The sequence below is a fragment of the Papio anubis genome, chromosome 11 (genome assembly GCF_008728515.1).
Source record: "Papio anubis isolate 15944 chromosome 11, Panubis1.0, whole genome shotgun sequence".
In the NCBI taxonomy this organism is placed as follows: domain Eukaryota; kingdom Metazoa; phylum Chordata; class Mammalia; order Primates; family Cercopithecidae; genus Papio; species Papio anubis.
The window spans coordinates 66,335,425-66,348,934 of NC_044986.1; the positions used below are offsets into that span (position 1 = coordinate 66,335,425).

Here is a 13,510-nt window from a genome sequence, read left to right on the forward strand (position 1 = left end):
CTCAGGAGCTCACATTTTAGTGCTATGGGGCAAAACCAGCAACATGATGGCGACAAGTCCTGTCCCCATGAAGTCTGTAGCCCCACGTTCCCCAAGGACCCCCCTCCCCCGTGACTGGCGGGCGTCACTGCACCACCACGGAGGGGATGTCCTTAGGAACAGAGGTTAGAAGGGGTGACTTACTCCTGGTGCTGCCTGAACTTTTCTCAGCAGCCCTACAGGGACTTGTCTCCCAGGGAACACCCCAAGACCCACTCCTGGTTCTGCCTTCAGTTTATGGGAAGAGCAGGACGTCTGGAAAGAGAGGAACTGTATGTGACAGCAGGGTCTCTGGAGGGAGAAACCAAGGCCAGCCCCATGGCCATCTCTGGCCTGTCCTCTTCTCTTCTAATAATCATTGGTAATAGCTGCATTTATTTAGGACTTGCTGTATGCCAGCCGCTGTGCTCAGTGCTTTACATATATTCTCTCATTTGATCCTAACAGATAGGTAATGATTATTCTTCCATTTTCAAGATGAGAACGTTGAGGCACAGGGAGACCAAGGCACTTGCTGAAGGTTACCCAAGTAGTAAGTGGCAGAGCCAAGAGGTGAACACAGGTGGGCTGTCTTCAGAGCCAGATCTGGAAGGAAGCTTCATAAGCCTTAGTGATCAAGCCTCCGCCTTCATTTTGTTCATAAAATAACAAAGGCATACCCAAGTGGCTTGCCAGGGTCACACAGCTGGTTGGGACAGTGCTCAACAGTTAGGTGTTGCAATACCCTGCCTGACCTATGGAAACTTCACTCTTCATTTAGGGTCCCACTGGAAGACCTGGACTCCCAGTAAGTAACTTTTGTTTCTTCTTTCCTTTGCATCTCTTTTACGTGCTGTTTCGCAGTCTGAAGACTGGCTAGGTTGGGTGGCTGGTTTTTCTCCACGTGTATCTGGGTATAGGCCACTCTCCAGAATCCCCAATCTATAGCTTAGGGTGAAGTCACCTCAGCTCCCTCCTCCTTTGAGATCTAGGGAGGACCCTGCTGGGGCATCTTTAGCTGCAGCCCTTGGTGACCCTTTGCCCGAGGGTCAATTGCAGCATGCAAATCCTTCCAAAACTACGGCTGACTTCTAGACTGATGACCCTACCATGGGCAGCTGCAGGGATGGGCAGCCCACTGGCACACTGACTATCCCCCTGCATACCAGCTGACATTCAAACCACTGTTTTCCTATGCCTGCTGGTAAGAGAGCAGACTCAGAACTTTGTTTTCCCTCAATTACCATGTCCCAATTCTAGAAAGTTACTGTGCCAAGTAACCACGGGGACTTTGGGACAAAAAAGATAGCCATCTTTTATTGAAACCATAAGAGGAGCCAGGTACTGCATTTATCACCTTTCACACATTCGGCTTGTTCAACACCTCAGTGAAATGGGGATGATTTTAAACCTGTTTTATACATGAGAGTCAGGAAGGTAAAATAGTTTGTCCATCTGTCCAAGCTTCAGGTGGGGACCTGTTAGAGGCCCGTATCATCACACACCATTCCGTACTGCTGTTGCTTGTGGTCTGTGCTCCACCTTCAAAACCCATCTTTAAAGTATTCTAAGACATTGCTCTGTGGAGTCTAGCCCAGGGCATGGATGAGTGGAATACTGGGTATGTGTTCCATGGACCCTCAGATGGGGAGTGACCCAGGCAAGATGCTGCAACCTGTCAGGGGGCCGGAATCAGGTATGGAGAGCACCCTGGCCTGGGGCTGGCACCAGTCTGCCCTGTCTCCCTGTACCAAAGGTCACATCCATGAGATTCCAGACCCTTATGTGCCTCCCTCTTACCTAATGACTCCCCTTTTAGACATGGATTATACTGTAACCTTTGGACTAATCCAACAGCTTCTAAAATTCATGCCTAGCAGTGGCTTTCTTAATGAAATGCATGTGGGGGAATGTTCAGACTTGCAAATGGAAACTCTCCCAGTAAGAGCCCCAGCGCAAAGGAAGACGAGTGGATCGGTCCCATGAAATCCAAGGAGGGGAAACATCAGATGACCGAGGGGAATGTGGGCAGACTTTGTTTTTTTCTTACAACATCCACCTTTAAAAAGCATTTAGGGGGCAATTGACAGAGCAGGGGCTGCTGCACATAGTTTCCAGTCCCTGGCCATTCCACACCCATCCCTAACCCAAGCATTTTATGGCCAGGACTGCAAAGAGCATTAGTTTTAAAAAAGAAATGAAAAAGAAACCAAAACACACATCCTGAAATATCATTCAAAAGCCCAAGAGTGAGTGGACCATGGGGCTGCCACAGTCGACGACCAGCCCTGGCCTGGGGTCCTTCGCAGGCAGAGCCAATTTTGGATCCACATGTCATGGTCCTGTTGACGCTTCCATGTGAAGAGACCTAGGAGTAACCCTCAAAGAGACTATGGATGTGAGCCCCTGGTGTACAAAGCAAAAGGTGTGGAGTACAAACATGCTGATGAAATTCACCTGCCTGCGGCTGTGGTAGGCTTTACACGAGCAGATGCCATTTACTCAACACCAAAGGCCAGGCACTGGCCACATGCTTCTCAGAGACAGCATCACGTGCCATCCTCCCAGCAACCTCATGAGAAAGAAGCTCTTATCACCCCCACTCCACAGAACTGATGCTCAGGGAGGTTAAAGGAAGAGTCAGTGTTTCTAATCTGCACTGCTACCCTGCCATTCTTTAGCAAAAGTGGAACATTTTACTCAAAGCCACCATTGGTCTTGACCTTATGCGTTAATTTTAAGAGCCTAACTTCAGAAATAGTTACTTCTTTCAGGTGTGCCCCACATACATTGTGGATGCGCATTGTTCCTCGAGGCATTGTGCCTCAGTGGGGTTAGCAGATGCAGAGTTACCCCAGAAAAGCCCCTGCAGTCCCCTCCTGTCCAGCAGGCTGGAAAACCACCTGAGTCTCCGCACCCTATTGCTTTCCATCCGTCCAGGCTCCTAGCAAACTTTAGGCCCCACCCCAGGTTTTATGATGTCTGCATGCATATGATGGCAAAAAAATATTTTCTACCAAAAGGGGGAGGAACAAAACTTAATAAGCAGATTTCCAGAGTGAGAAGATGTAACCCCTGGCTACAAAACAAAGCATTTCCCTTGGAGCATCTGCAACTCGTGATTCGGCTGAATCCACATGGCTCGTGGTCCTTCCTGTCAGTACTGGAGGTGGCCGAGAGGAGGGAGGAGTGGAGAAAGACTCCAGAGGTTGCTTTCTCAAACCAGGGGCTAGGGTGGAGCACTGCTCTCCAGCCCTGGCAGAGACAGACCGAGGAAAGTGATTCACCCATCTGTCACATGGGAGCTGCCAGTCACCCTGCTCTGTGCCTTGAAGTTGTGCGTGATAAAGATGAGGCACATCCTGGCCATTGCTGGAATCGATGCAACAGTGAAGTCTAAGGGAGTAAAGGCCTTGGAAAGGCACAGGGAAACTGAGGCCCAGGCTGGGATCAGACTCCTTCAGTGCCATAGCGGTGGCTGCTTGCTGAATAGTCCTTGGGAGGTGCATAGGGGGTGCACCTACGTGATGCTTGGGCATCATACAGGATGTTGTCCCCACTGCAAACCGGGTTAGCTGTGCTCTAAATCAGGTGCACAGCTTGCCTATAGGGTCCTTCACATGCTAGCCTGGTTCCAACCACATCTGACTGTTTCTGCCTCCTTCATCATCAGGGGGACAAAGGTGCCATTGGGATGCCTGGACGTGTGGTGAGTTGGCCCATTTGCACCTGCTCAGGTGGCCATTGCTTGCTTCTCCGTGCTGGCCTGTCCTCTAAACCATGGCAATGTGCTGTCTGCCCCAGGTTCAAGGAGAGGGTCAGCTCTTTCCCTTCCCCAGGCCCCAGTATGCTTCAGGGAGGGACAAGGAAGGAGAAGGGAAGTTGTATTCCAGTCCTTCAGACCTCACAATATGGCTTTACTCTCCAGAGAGCTGCCACAGCAAAGGAAAAACCCAACAAAGTTGCATGAACAAAGCCCTTTGCCAGTTACCTGCTGGGAATGGGAGGAACAAACTGAGCCTCGACATCAGAAGGACTCCCACTCCACCCTCCAAAGCTGGCAGCTCACCCTCAGATTCACAGCTGCTCCTGCAAACCCCTCGGGGGAGCCAGGGTTCCCAGAGGCCTTCTCTGTAGACAGAGATGCACTAAGACATGGTGAAGACAGGGCTTGGCCCCGGGTGGTGCCTCCAAGTCCTCACTAGGAGGCCGAGAGTTAAAACATTCCCTGTTTCCTGCTGGAAAATGACGATGGAGAAGAGTAGATGAGAATGTTTGATGGAGAGGGTGTTTCCCAGAAATGGGAAGGCCAGCAGCAGCCCTTGAGTGTCTACAAAGGGCTAGAAAGGCAGTAGCCTAAGGCAGTGATGGCCATGCCCCACCCTCACCATTCCCCAGCCTGGGCTGGAACAGGGCCTCAGCCGCTCTCCCCATGTGACTCCTAACTTGCCATCAGCCTCTGCCTCACCTGGCTCCCCAAGACCCCTGACCACCCCCATGTCATTCTCAGCTTTGCCTCAGAATCTCATGGGATTGGCTGTAGGAGTGGGTCACACATCCTTGTGTGAATTTGCATGCCTGGTGTGAGCCTGCCAGTGCTCGGAGGCTGAGAAAAGGCATCCAAATGAAAGCTGACCCTTGCTAGTTCTAACTGCTTGCTGGTGTTGTGCTGAGAGCCTTGTATTAGCTTACTCAGACTTCACAAGAACTGCATGAGGTAAACAACAGTTTCCACCCCTACTTTTCCGATGAGAAAACTGAGGCTCAGAAGCTAAATGTCCTTCCCAAGCTCACACAGTCAGGAAGTGGCTGAGCAGAAATCTGAACTCAGACAGCCCAACTCCAAACCTGCACTCTTGATCCTGACATTATTACTACTCCCCGCTCACCACCCACCCCCGCTGGCCTTGCAGCTCTGAGGAGGGTCTGATCCTTAGAATGAAGCCCCCGAGGCCTGGGATATTTCAGAGTTCAGGGAAAGTTCCATGTCACGGAGCTTTGCTCTCTCCAGGGCCCACGCAAGGCCTGTCTATGGAGGCATGGAGGCTGGGAGCACTGGGCTGCCCCACGTGAATCTCCCACCACTTCCCAGAGCAGAGCATGGTGGAATTGCTGCCTGGCTCTGTCTCTTTTCTTCCATTCTCTAACTCCAGATCCTGAGTCCACCCAAGCCGTCACAGGCTCTGAACAGAGTGGGGAAACATGATTCAGCCATCCTTTCCCGAGGGCCTGAGCATGTGGACCTGAGCCAGTCACCTGCGTTACCATAGCCCTCTGAGCCCCTGTCTTCCAAATGAAGATGTTAAGACTCACTGCACCTGAGATAGGGTGGAGTTGGGCTTTGTACCCAAGCCAACTGTGGGACCCCAAAGTCCCTGCTCCCAGGGAAGCTTCAGGAGCCTCTCCCGAGTGCAGAGACCGGCCACAGGGAAGGCTGCAAAATGCAAAGTGGCAGCTCTGGGCCTCCCCGCCCTGTCCGTACTGTCCTCCTTCTTGGACCTTGTGGACACCTTCCCCCAGGAAGCGTCCACACTTCTCCCCCATAGCAGTGGAGGAAGAAGGAGGGGAGCTGCAGGAGGTCTCCCCACTTCCTTCTTAGGAAGGAAGCCACTCTGGCTGCTGGTGCTATTTTAAATGTGACAATGGGCCCATTTGTTTGCCCACTAGGGGTCCTGGCAGGAGCCACCTGATAAGCAGTGAGGTGGCCAGTAGGTGTGACATGCCTGGGTCATCCCTGGGGTTTACCAGAGGTGGCCCCACTGGCTTGTCCAGAGCAGGGTGGATTGGGACTGCCCATCTACTGGTCACTGTGGTTGCAAGAGATCCTTGGCCGCCTAACCAGCCTCCTCTGCATCACTGACCCGTGCTCCATCCTTCCAGAGATGTGTGTCCTGCCTTCTGGCCTCCTGTGGTTCTCCACGCCCCCTCCCTCCACCTTGCCTGGCCAGGCCCAAGGACTCCAGGCTTGTCTAGCTTGGCAAAGCTTTGTTCTTGGTGTTCAGCTGGACCTGCAAACCTCCTAGACACCAGCATCACAACACAGTCCTGGGGCAATTCCCCCCATCCCCACCCCAACCTCAGAGTGTCCTGGCCAGCTGGGGCCATGGCTTCTGGGGAAGACTTCCTGACTTAGGTGGGATCTTGTTATCTTTTCTCTCTCTCTGTCTCTCTCCAATTATCTGGCTTTCTCTCTCTCTCTCTCTCTCTCTCTCTCTCTCTCTCTCTCTCACACACACACACACACACACACACACACACACACACGTGCCTCAAGAGGGCCTCTCACAGCCCCAGCCTCTGTTCCTCAGTTATCTGGAGCAGCTGCACATTGCAGCCGCTGCCTTCCACATGCCACATGCTGTGCTTGTTGGACGTGGACCTGTCATGTGTCAGCATCTGTGTTTTGCTTTGTTTCTTATTTCACAGTGATTTCTTCTGTTTGGTTGTTGTGCCATGAACATGGATTCTCGTGTGGGTGCCTCTTTCTCATCCCCTCTTTTTTCTCTCCCTCCCTTTCCCTTCTTGTACCCTGTGTTGCATGTGGCTGCCCCAGGGAGTAAAGGGCCAACCAGGCGAGAAGGTGAGTCCACGCTTTCCCCTTCTGCCCTGCACCCAGCCTCCTCCTCCAGGTGGACTCTTGACAGGGAGACTCTTAGCCCTCCTCCCCCGATGAAAGCCTCAGCAGAGGGTGCTGGCTGGGCCTGCTGCCCTCACAGCCTCTCACGGCCCAGTTTCCTAACAGCTTCCATACCATCGGGCAGCTGTCTTGGGATTCCTGGGCGGCGGTCCCAGCTTTCCCGGCTGAGCAGGTCTCCCCTGCCCTGCCCTGCCCTGACAGCATGAGGCCGCATCACTCTGGCCAACTGCTCTTTTGTGTAGCTGGAACTGCCCAGGGGGACCCCCAAGGTTATGGAATAGACCCTGGGAAGTCAGAAACCCCGAAGCCATCCTGGAACATCAGCCCTGCAGGGTTCTTGAGAGATTTCTGAGAGCAACACTTCTTTTATTATTATTTTTTTTTTTTTTGAGATGGAGTCTCCCTCTGTCACCCAGGCTGGAGTGCAGTGGTGAGATCTTGGCTCACTGCAACCTCTGTCTCCTGGGTTCAAGCAATTCTCCTACCTCAGCCTCCCAAATAGCTGGGATTGCAGGTGCATGCCACTACACTCAGCTAATTTTTGCAGTTTTAGTAGAGACGGAGTTTCACCATGTTGGCCAGGCTGGTCTCAAATTCCTGACCTCAGGCGATCCGCCCACCTTGTCCTCCCAAAGTGCTGGGATTACAGGCGTGAGCCACCATGCCTGGCCAAGCACAACACTTCTAAGGAGCTCACTCTGCAGATGAGGAAACTCATCTGATGCCCAAGGAAGGAGCAGGGCTGGCCCAAGATCGCACAGCAATAGTGATGAGCGGGGGTTCCAAGCCAGACCTCCCAGTGCCCAGCTCTGTACTTCCCTGTCTGTAATGCAGTATTTCTGCAATAGTTTTCTGTCTCCAAAATAACAATCTCAACAATTGTAATACAGCTGCCATGTATTAAACACAAACTGTGTCAGGTGCAGTTTTAAATATTTTGTCTGTTTTCCCAACTAGCACCGACATAACCTTTTCAGGGAAGCTTTAATATTCTCATTTATATGAGGCACAGAGAGGCCAAGTCACATGCCCCAGGTCACACAGCTAGAATGTGGCGGAGCTGGAGAGACGCCCCAGTGGTCTGACTCCAAGGCTGGGGCCCTAGCTACCATACTATTCTGTCCCCAAGATGGAACCAGACTGTCAGCTCCACATTGGCATGAGGCTAAACTGCCTAGGAGAAAGACACATGACCCTTTCCATGGACCAGGCATTGTTTTAAGTACTTTACATTATCACGTGACATCTTCTCATCCATCCTATGAGACAGGTGCTATCTGTATCCTTACAGACAAGAAAACAGGCACGGGGACATTAAGTCGCTTGCCCAAGGTCACACAGCTGGTGGGTAGCAGAGCTGGGCTTCAAACCCAAGCATTCTGGCTCTTAACCGTGACACTACACCTCCTTGTATAAAAATTATTGTATCATTTCCATGACATAAACAGTTACTAATTTGAAATCACCCCTTGCCCACCTGTGAGGTATGACATTTTCCAAAATGCGTTTCCCATAAGGGCAGCAGAGCCGCTCTCAGAATCCCTGTTCACAGAGGAGGTATGTGGGCTCGGAGAGGTTTTGTAACTTTTCCTGGCAGAGTAAGACCTTGAACTTGGGGACACACACACACACACACACACACACACACACACACACACACAGCGCTTGTCTAACTAGCTTAGCCACCCTTGACAGCACTTCGAGCTCCTCATTCAGCAGCAACTGCCTTCCTCTCAGAGCTGACAATTCTGCTCCAGGCTTCACCCCTCCGTGTCATTCTGAAACCGGGACTAGGGAATTTGAGGCAGCTCAGCCTTTCAGGGTCAGGGATGCTAAGTTCACACAGCACGCATGTTGCTCGTGTCCCCACCCTCTGTTTGCACAGCCCCATTCTCGGGCAGGTTCAGCAGTTGCAGGGTGTGCAACCAGATGGGTATTTGCGGAGGGGGCTGGAAAGCACCCTGGGCTGGACGGGGGAGAGACTCGGACCTGGGCAGGCTTGCTAAGTCTCCCCTCTCTCCCTGTGTCTCCCTGTTTCCTACCACTCCAATGGATCCGGTTCTTCTTGCTTCCCCGGCCTGGGGTCCCACCACCTTGTCTCCCCGGAACCCCCATGTCCTGTGTTCTCGCTGACACCTCTTCTCCTTTCCCTCCTGCTGCTTCCCCCTACTACCTGCCCTTCCCAACCCGTCCCAAATGCTCCCTCCTTGTCCCTGTGCCCTCTCTGTTGCCTCTGCTGATCCCTTCGTGGCCCTCCACGTCCCCGGCCTCCTTCTTCTGTCCCATGGGGCCGGCGTCCTGCTCCCGGCCCCCTGCCAGCTCCTTCCCTTTGGCTCCTCTCTTTCCCGCTCCTCTTCTCCACACCTCCCTGCCCCTCGCTCCCTCTCCCCCTTCATCTCTCCCCGCAGGGGTCCCCCGGAGATGCTGGGCTGTCCATCATCGGCCCCCGCGGCCCCCCTGTAAGTTGTTTTTGCTGTTCCTCGGGGTGTGGGGGGTATGGGTGAGTTGATGAAAAGGGCTTTCAGGCTGGGGATGAGGGGGCAGCGAGGGCAGCTGTGCCCCTGGGTGGGGAGGCCACTGCATGTGATGTGGTCAGCCCAACCAGGCCTCGGGTGCCGATGTTGATGTTAAGGAAAGTGGCCTGGCTAAATATACCTAAATTACAGCCCCTTGGGAGGGTTCTGAGGGACCTGCCCTCTAGCCACGAAACTACAGCAGCTGCGAGGCGGCCCTGCTGTTTACAGACAGAAGGGAGAAAGAGTTTGCTCTCCTCCTGATGGGGTGATCCGGCTTTCCCGGGAACCAGCCTTTGTTTCTGGAAGCCCATGGAGCAGATACGAGTCCGGGTTCACTGACCCAGGCACACAGTACTGGTCTTGCCAGAAGCCCAGCCCACACTCACCCTCACAGATGCCTCTGTGTGCAGTGCGGGTTCCTGTGTGTTCACTAGCACCCTCCAACCCGTGGCTGGGAGCTTGAGAAAACCAGCGAGGCTCCCCTCACATGCGCTTCCTTAGGGACCAAAACGGGGGTGCGGGTGATGAAGCCAGCAAGATATCGAGGCTGTGGGAGGAAGGCTTGTTATTTTCCCAGAGCCCTGAACCACGGGGCTTTAATAAAATCACCACATGTCAGGGTGGAAAGGATCCCAGGGATGGTCTCATACAGCCCTCTCAGAAGGGGAAACTGAGGCTCAGAGAGGAGGAGGGGCTTCCCATGTAGAGGCTTGGCAGGATTAGAACCGAGGAGCCCCGGCCTCACCACAGCAGCAGGCTGCCAGCTCCACCTTCTGCACTTTTCCTGACCCGCCATGCTCAGTGAGGGATGGGAGCAGAGGGCTAGCCTCTGGAGGACTGAGACCCACATCAGAGGGAGAGGGGCTGGAGAACAAATGGCTAAGTTACATCCAAGGGAGGGGGCCCGCAGTGAGCTGAACAGCCAAGCGAGGGGTTGTGGTGAGTGTGGGGAGCTGAGAGGTGGAGCCAGTTTGGGAAGGAGAGCAGAGAGCAGGGGCAGGAGAGCCAGGCTGGCAGGCAGGTCAGGGGCCAGTTCGGAGGCAGCACTTGAGCAGCCCTGGACTGAGTAGACATGGCCTTTACAGCAAGGTTTTCTTCTGGGCTCAGACCACATTGACCACGCTTCACACTTCCTCTATGGTGGTCTTATCTTAAGACTTTTACATGTATTCACTCACTTAATCCTCACAAGAACCCCATGATGTAGGGACTGTGATCACCTCCATTTTACAGATGAGGAAACTGAGGCACTGAGAGGCTGAGTGACTTGCCCAAGGCCATAGGGCTGGCATGTGGCCACACTGGTAACAGATCATTCAGCCAGGCCATCTGGCTGCAGTCTGCTTCTGATTCCTGCTGCTGTCATGGACAGGACAGGCCTGATGTCACTGTCACATGTGCTCCTGGGCTTACATGGTGGCTGCCCCGATGGGCTTCCAGCCTCCTGTGTACTGGAGGAGGTGCAGCGCCAATGCCCTGGCCGAATTGGTCCTGATGAAGGTGGTGATGGGAAGGTCATAGAAACAGAAGACAGTCCTCCAGGTTCTAACATCAGGGACTGAGCCTCATGTGTTAAGAGGACAGGGGAGTAACACAGCATACAGGGCCTACCCTAGGCCGCCATCTCTGTCTGCCTTCTGGTCTGGCTACAGATGTTCTATTGCATGGATCCTGCTGGTCCTCTAACACTCTTTCAGCAAATTATGTCAACAGGCTACCAAAAAGTTATTGAAAAGCTCCACTGCTGGAGATGTGTTCAGGGCAGTAGAGCCTCTGCCCCTCCTGGCCTCAGCCCAGCACAGATAATCTAATCAGAAACATACCTACTGCACCGGATTTGACTCCAATAGTGAAAAGCACCTTCTGTTCAGGTAACAATGAGAGCTTTTGTCTCCCAGGCACCCGTCACAAAATAGGTCTCCTTCACAGCTGTGAGGCAGGCTCCACCAGCCCATTTTACAGAGGAGAAAACAGTTTCCTAACTCGCCTGTGGTTGCCCAGCTAGTAAGTTCTAGAGCTTGGGTTTGGCCAGGTCAGCCTCATCCCAAAGCCTGCATTCTTGCCTCAACACCCTGCTCCATGTTTGAAATGCTACTGTTTAAAATGATATTTAATGCAGGAGAAAAAAATCCTCCAGGTGGGTGCCTACATTGGCACCAGGAAAGGTTTTATCGTACCAGGAGTCTTAACCAAGCCCAGCATCCTCTAACTTTGGCCCCAATCACCCAGTGGCTCAAGCCATCCCTGCTGAGTCCCCACTGGACAGCAGGGGCAGCCCACTCAGCTCCTCCCAGGAAGCTGCCCTGAGCTAATGGGAGCAGGGGTGGGGGAAGACAAAGGGTCCATTTGTCATTAAGTGGTAGAGGTCAAGTGCGCACCCTTGGTGGCAGCCAGGGATGATGGAGAACATGTGACTTTCCACTCAGCCAGGAAGGGTCCAGCAGAGATGCTGCTAATAAGAACCAGCCTTGCCACTCTCAGGGGCCACCTGCCTCCCCTCTTGGAGCTTGATAAATGGTCCAAGCAAAGAGGGACCCCCTCCAAACACTTTGGAGGAGGGTTCACTTTCTAATGAATCACGCTGGAATACAGTGTTGGGGCACTTTGACTTTAAGGGAGCCTCATTAAATCCAGGGGGAGGCTGGATCCCCAAAATGCTGGCTGGCCCAGCAGGCCCTGGGCAGCGGATCTGCCAGTCCTAGGAAATGCCGCATCTCAAAGTGTGCCCATTCCCTCTCTGAGCTCCCCAGCTTCTCTTCTGGGGCCAGGAGATATCTGAATTTCCAGTCCTCATCCACTAGGAGCCACCCCACACCAGGTAGACACACCTACTAAGTGTGTCTCAATTCACTCCGTTCATATTTGTTAAGAGCCCAGTGCCTGCTAGGTGCTGCGTAGAAACCCAACCTCTGTCAGCTTGCCCTCTGGGTACATGATCTAGTGGGAGAGACCAGTGATCACATAATCCATGACAATGCAGACAGCAAGTGCTAAACCAGGGGATGGTTAGAGAGCTGTGGGACAAGGAGGAGGCACCAGCCTTGGGGAAGGAGGGCAGGCAGGGAAGGTTTCCTGGAGAAGGGGATAATAACTGCAATCAAGGACCCGTGAGAAGCCCTTACATTATGGTCAGGGGTTGGGCTTTGTCCTGAGGGTGTGAAGAGTTTGTAGGCTGTGTTAGGCTGATGTGGGACATGACCAGATTTGCAGTTTGAAAGGTTTTAGAAGGTCCAGCATGCAGCATGTTTAGAAGAGGCTGCAGTGGGAGGCTGGCTGGAAGGCACTTGCAACAACCAAGGCCTGGACTGGAGCAGAATCGGTAGGGCTGGCCAGGAGGGCTGGACTTGCAAACTATTTTAGAGGTGGAATTGAAGGATTTAGTGATGATAAAAAATGAGGATTGAGGGAGAAGCAGGAGCTCAAGATGACACCACATTTCTGATTTGAGTAACACAGTACCCTTTCCCAGAAGGAAGAACAGATTTTGCCAGGGGAGATGAGTTGAATTTGAGCGTGATGCATTAGAGATGGCATAATGTCCAACAGGAACTGTGATCCGCTGCTGGAGGTCAGAGCAAGTGGTCGGCTGGAGCCAGCTTGGACGGCTGGCAAGAGTGGACCATGCACACCTCGCCTCCTCCCAGCTGCGTTCAGTGACCTCATGTTGGTAGCTTGAAATCAGCTATGGTGGGTGTATTTATACCACAGATATTGGCAGATGCTGTACGAGGCAGGGTTCTCCTCTCCACCGTCTCCCACTCAGCTAATGGTTAAACATTTGCCAGCATGGAGTCTTGTTGGTGAGGGAGGAAGAATGAGGCGGCCCCTGGGCAGAGACACAACTGACCATCTCTTGACGGTCAAGTAAGAGAAGGGAGACTTCCTGGTAGGCTTTTTCCAGCAAGAACCTTCTGTCTGTGTATTTGCAAGTAGGAGAAAGACAGGGAGGAGTAGACACAGGGATCTGCTTTCAGAAGTGGGGACCTCCTTCGGCTCCCTTTTCACTCTGACCTTGAACTAAGGGAGAAGGTTTCAGAGATCAATGTAAAGATTATTTGCTTGGTTCTGGTTCAGAAGGATGTAATATTAATCCATGAATTAATGTACAAATACATCTATTTTTTATACATTTAATGTGGTCCTAATCCCTGAGCGTTTTTTATGAGGTTGGGACTCCAACAAAATTCTACTAGATACAAAAATGTATTATAAAAACAGGACAATCTAAGAAACATATGAACAGAACAGAATGGGGAGGCCAGGAATAAAGCCAAATGCATGTGTCAATTTGGTACATGATCAAGGCTTCATTTCACAATAGCAAGAGAAAGATCAATTG

The 13,510-nt window shown here is 52.5% G+C and overlaps 1 protein-coding gene across 15 annotated transcripts in view; it reads left to right on the forward strand.

Annotated features, from left to right (window-relative positions):
- The window catches only part of COL13A1 (collagen type XIII alpha 1 chain), a 158,038-nt gene that overhangs the window by 69,732 nt on the left and 74,796 nt on the right, over positions 1-13,510 (forward strand). For 9 of the 15 annotated variants that reach the window (XM_021943394.2, XM_021943401.2, XM_009214774.2 and 6 more), the window contains exons 4-7: positions 800-826; positions 3,692-3,727; positions 6,572-6,598; positions 9,064-9,114. In XM_021943394.2, coding sequence (XP_021799086.2) covers positions 800-826; positions 3,692-3,727; positions 6,572-6,598; positions 9,064-9,114 — 141 coding nt within the window. The remainder of the gene's footprint in view (positions 1-799; positions 827-3,691; positions 3,728-6,571; positions 6,599-9,063; positions 9,115-13,510) is intronic. The other 6 variants (XM_021943395.2, XM_009214776.3, XM_009214777.3 and 3 more) reach the window with 3 other exon arrangements.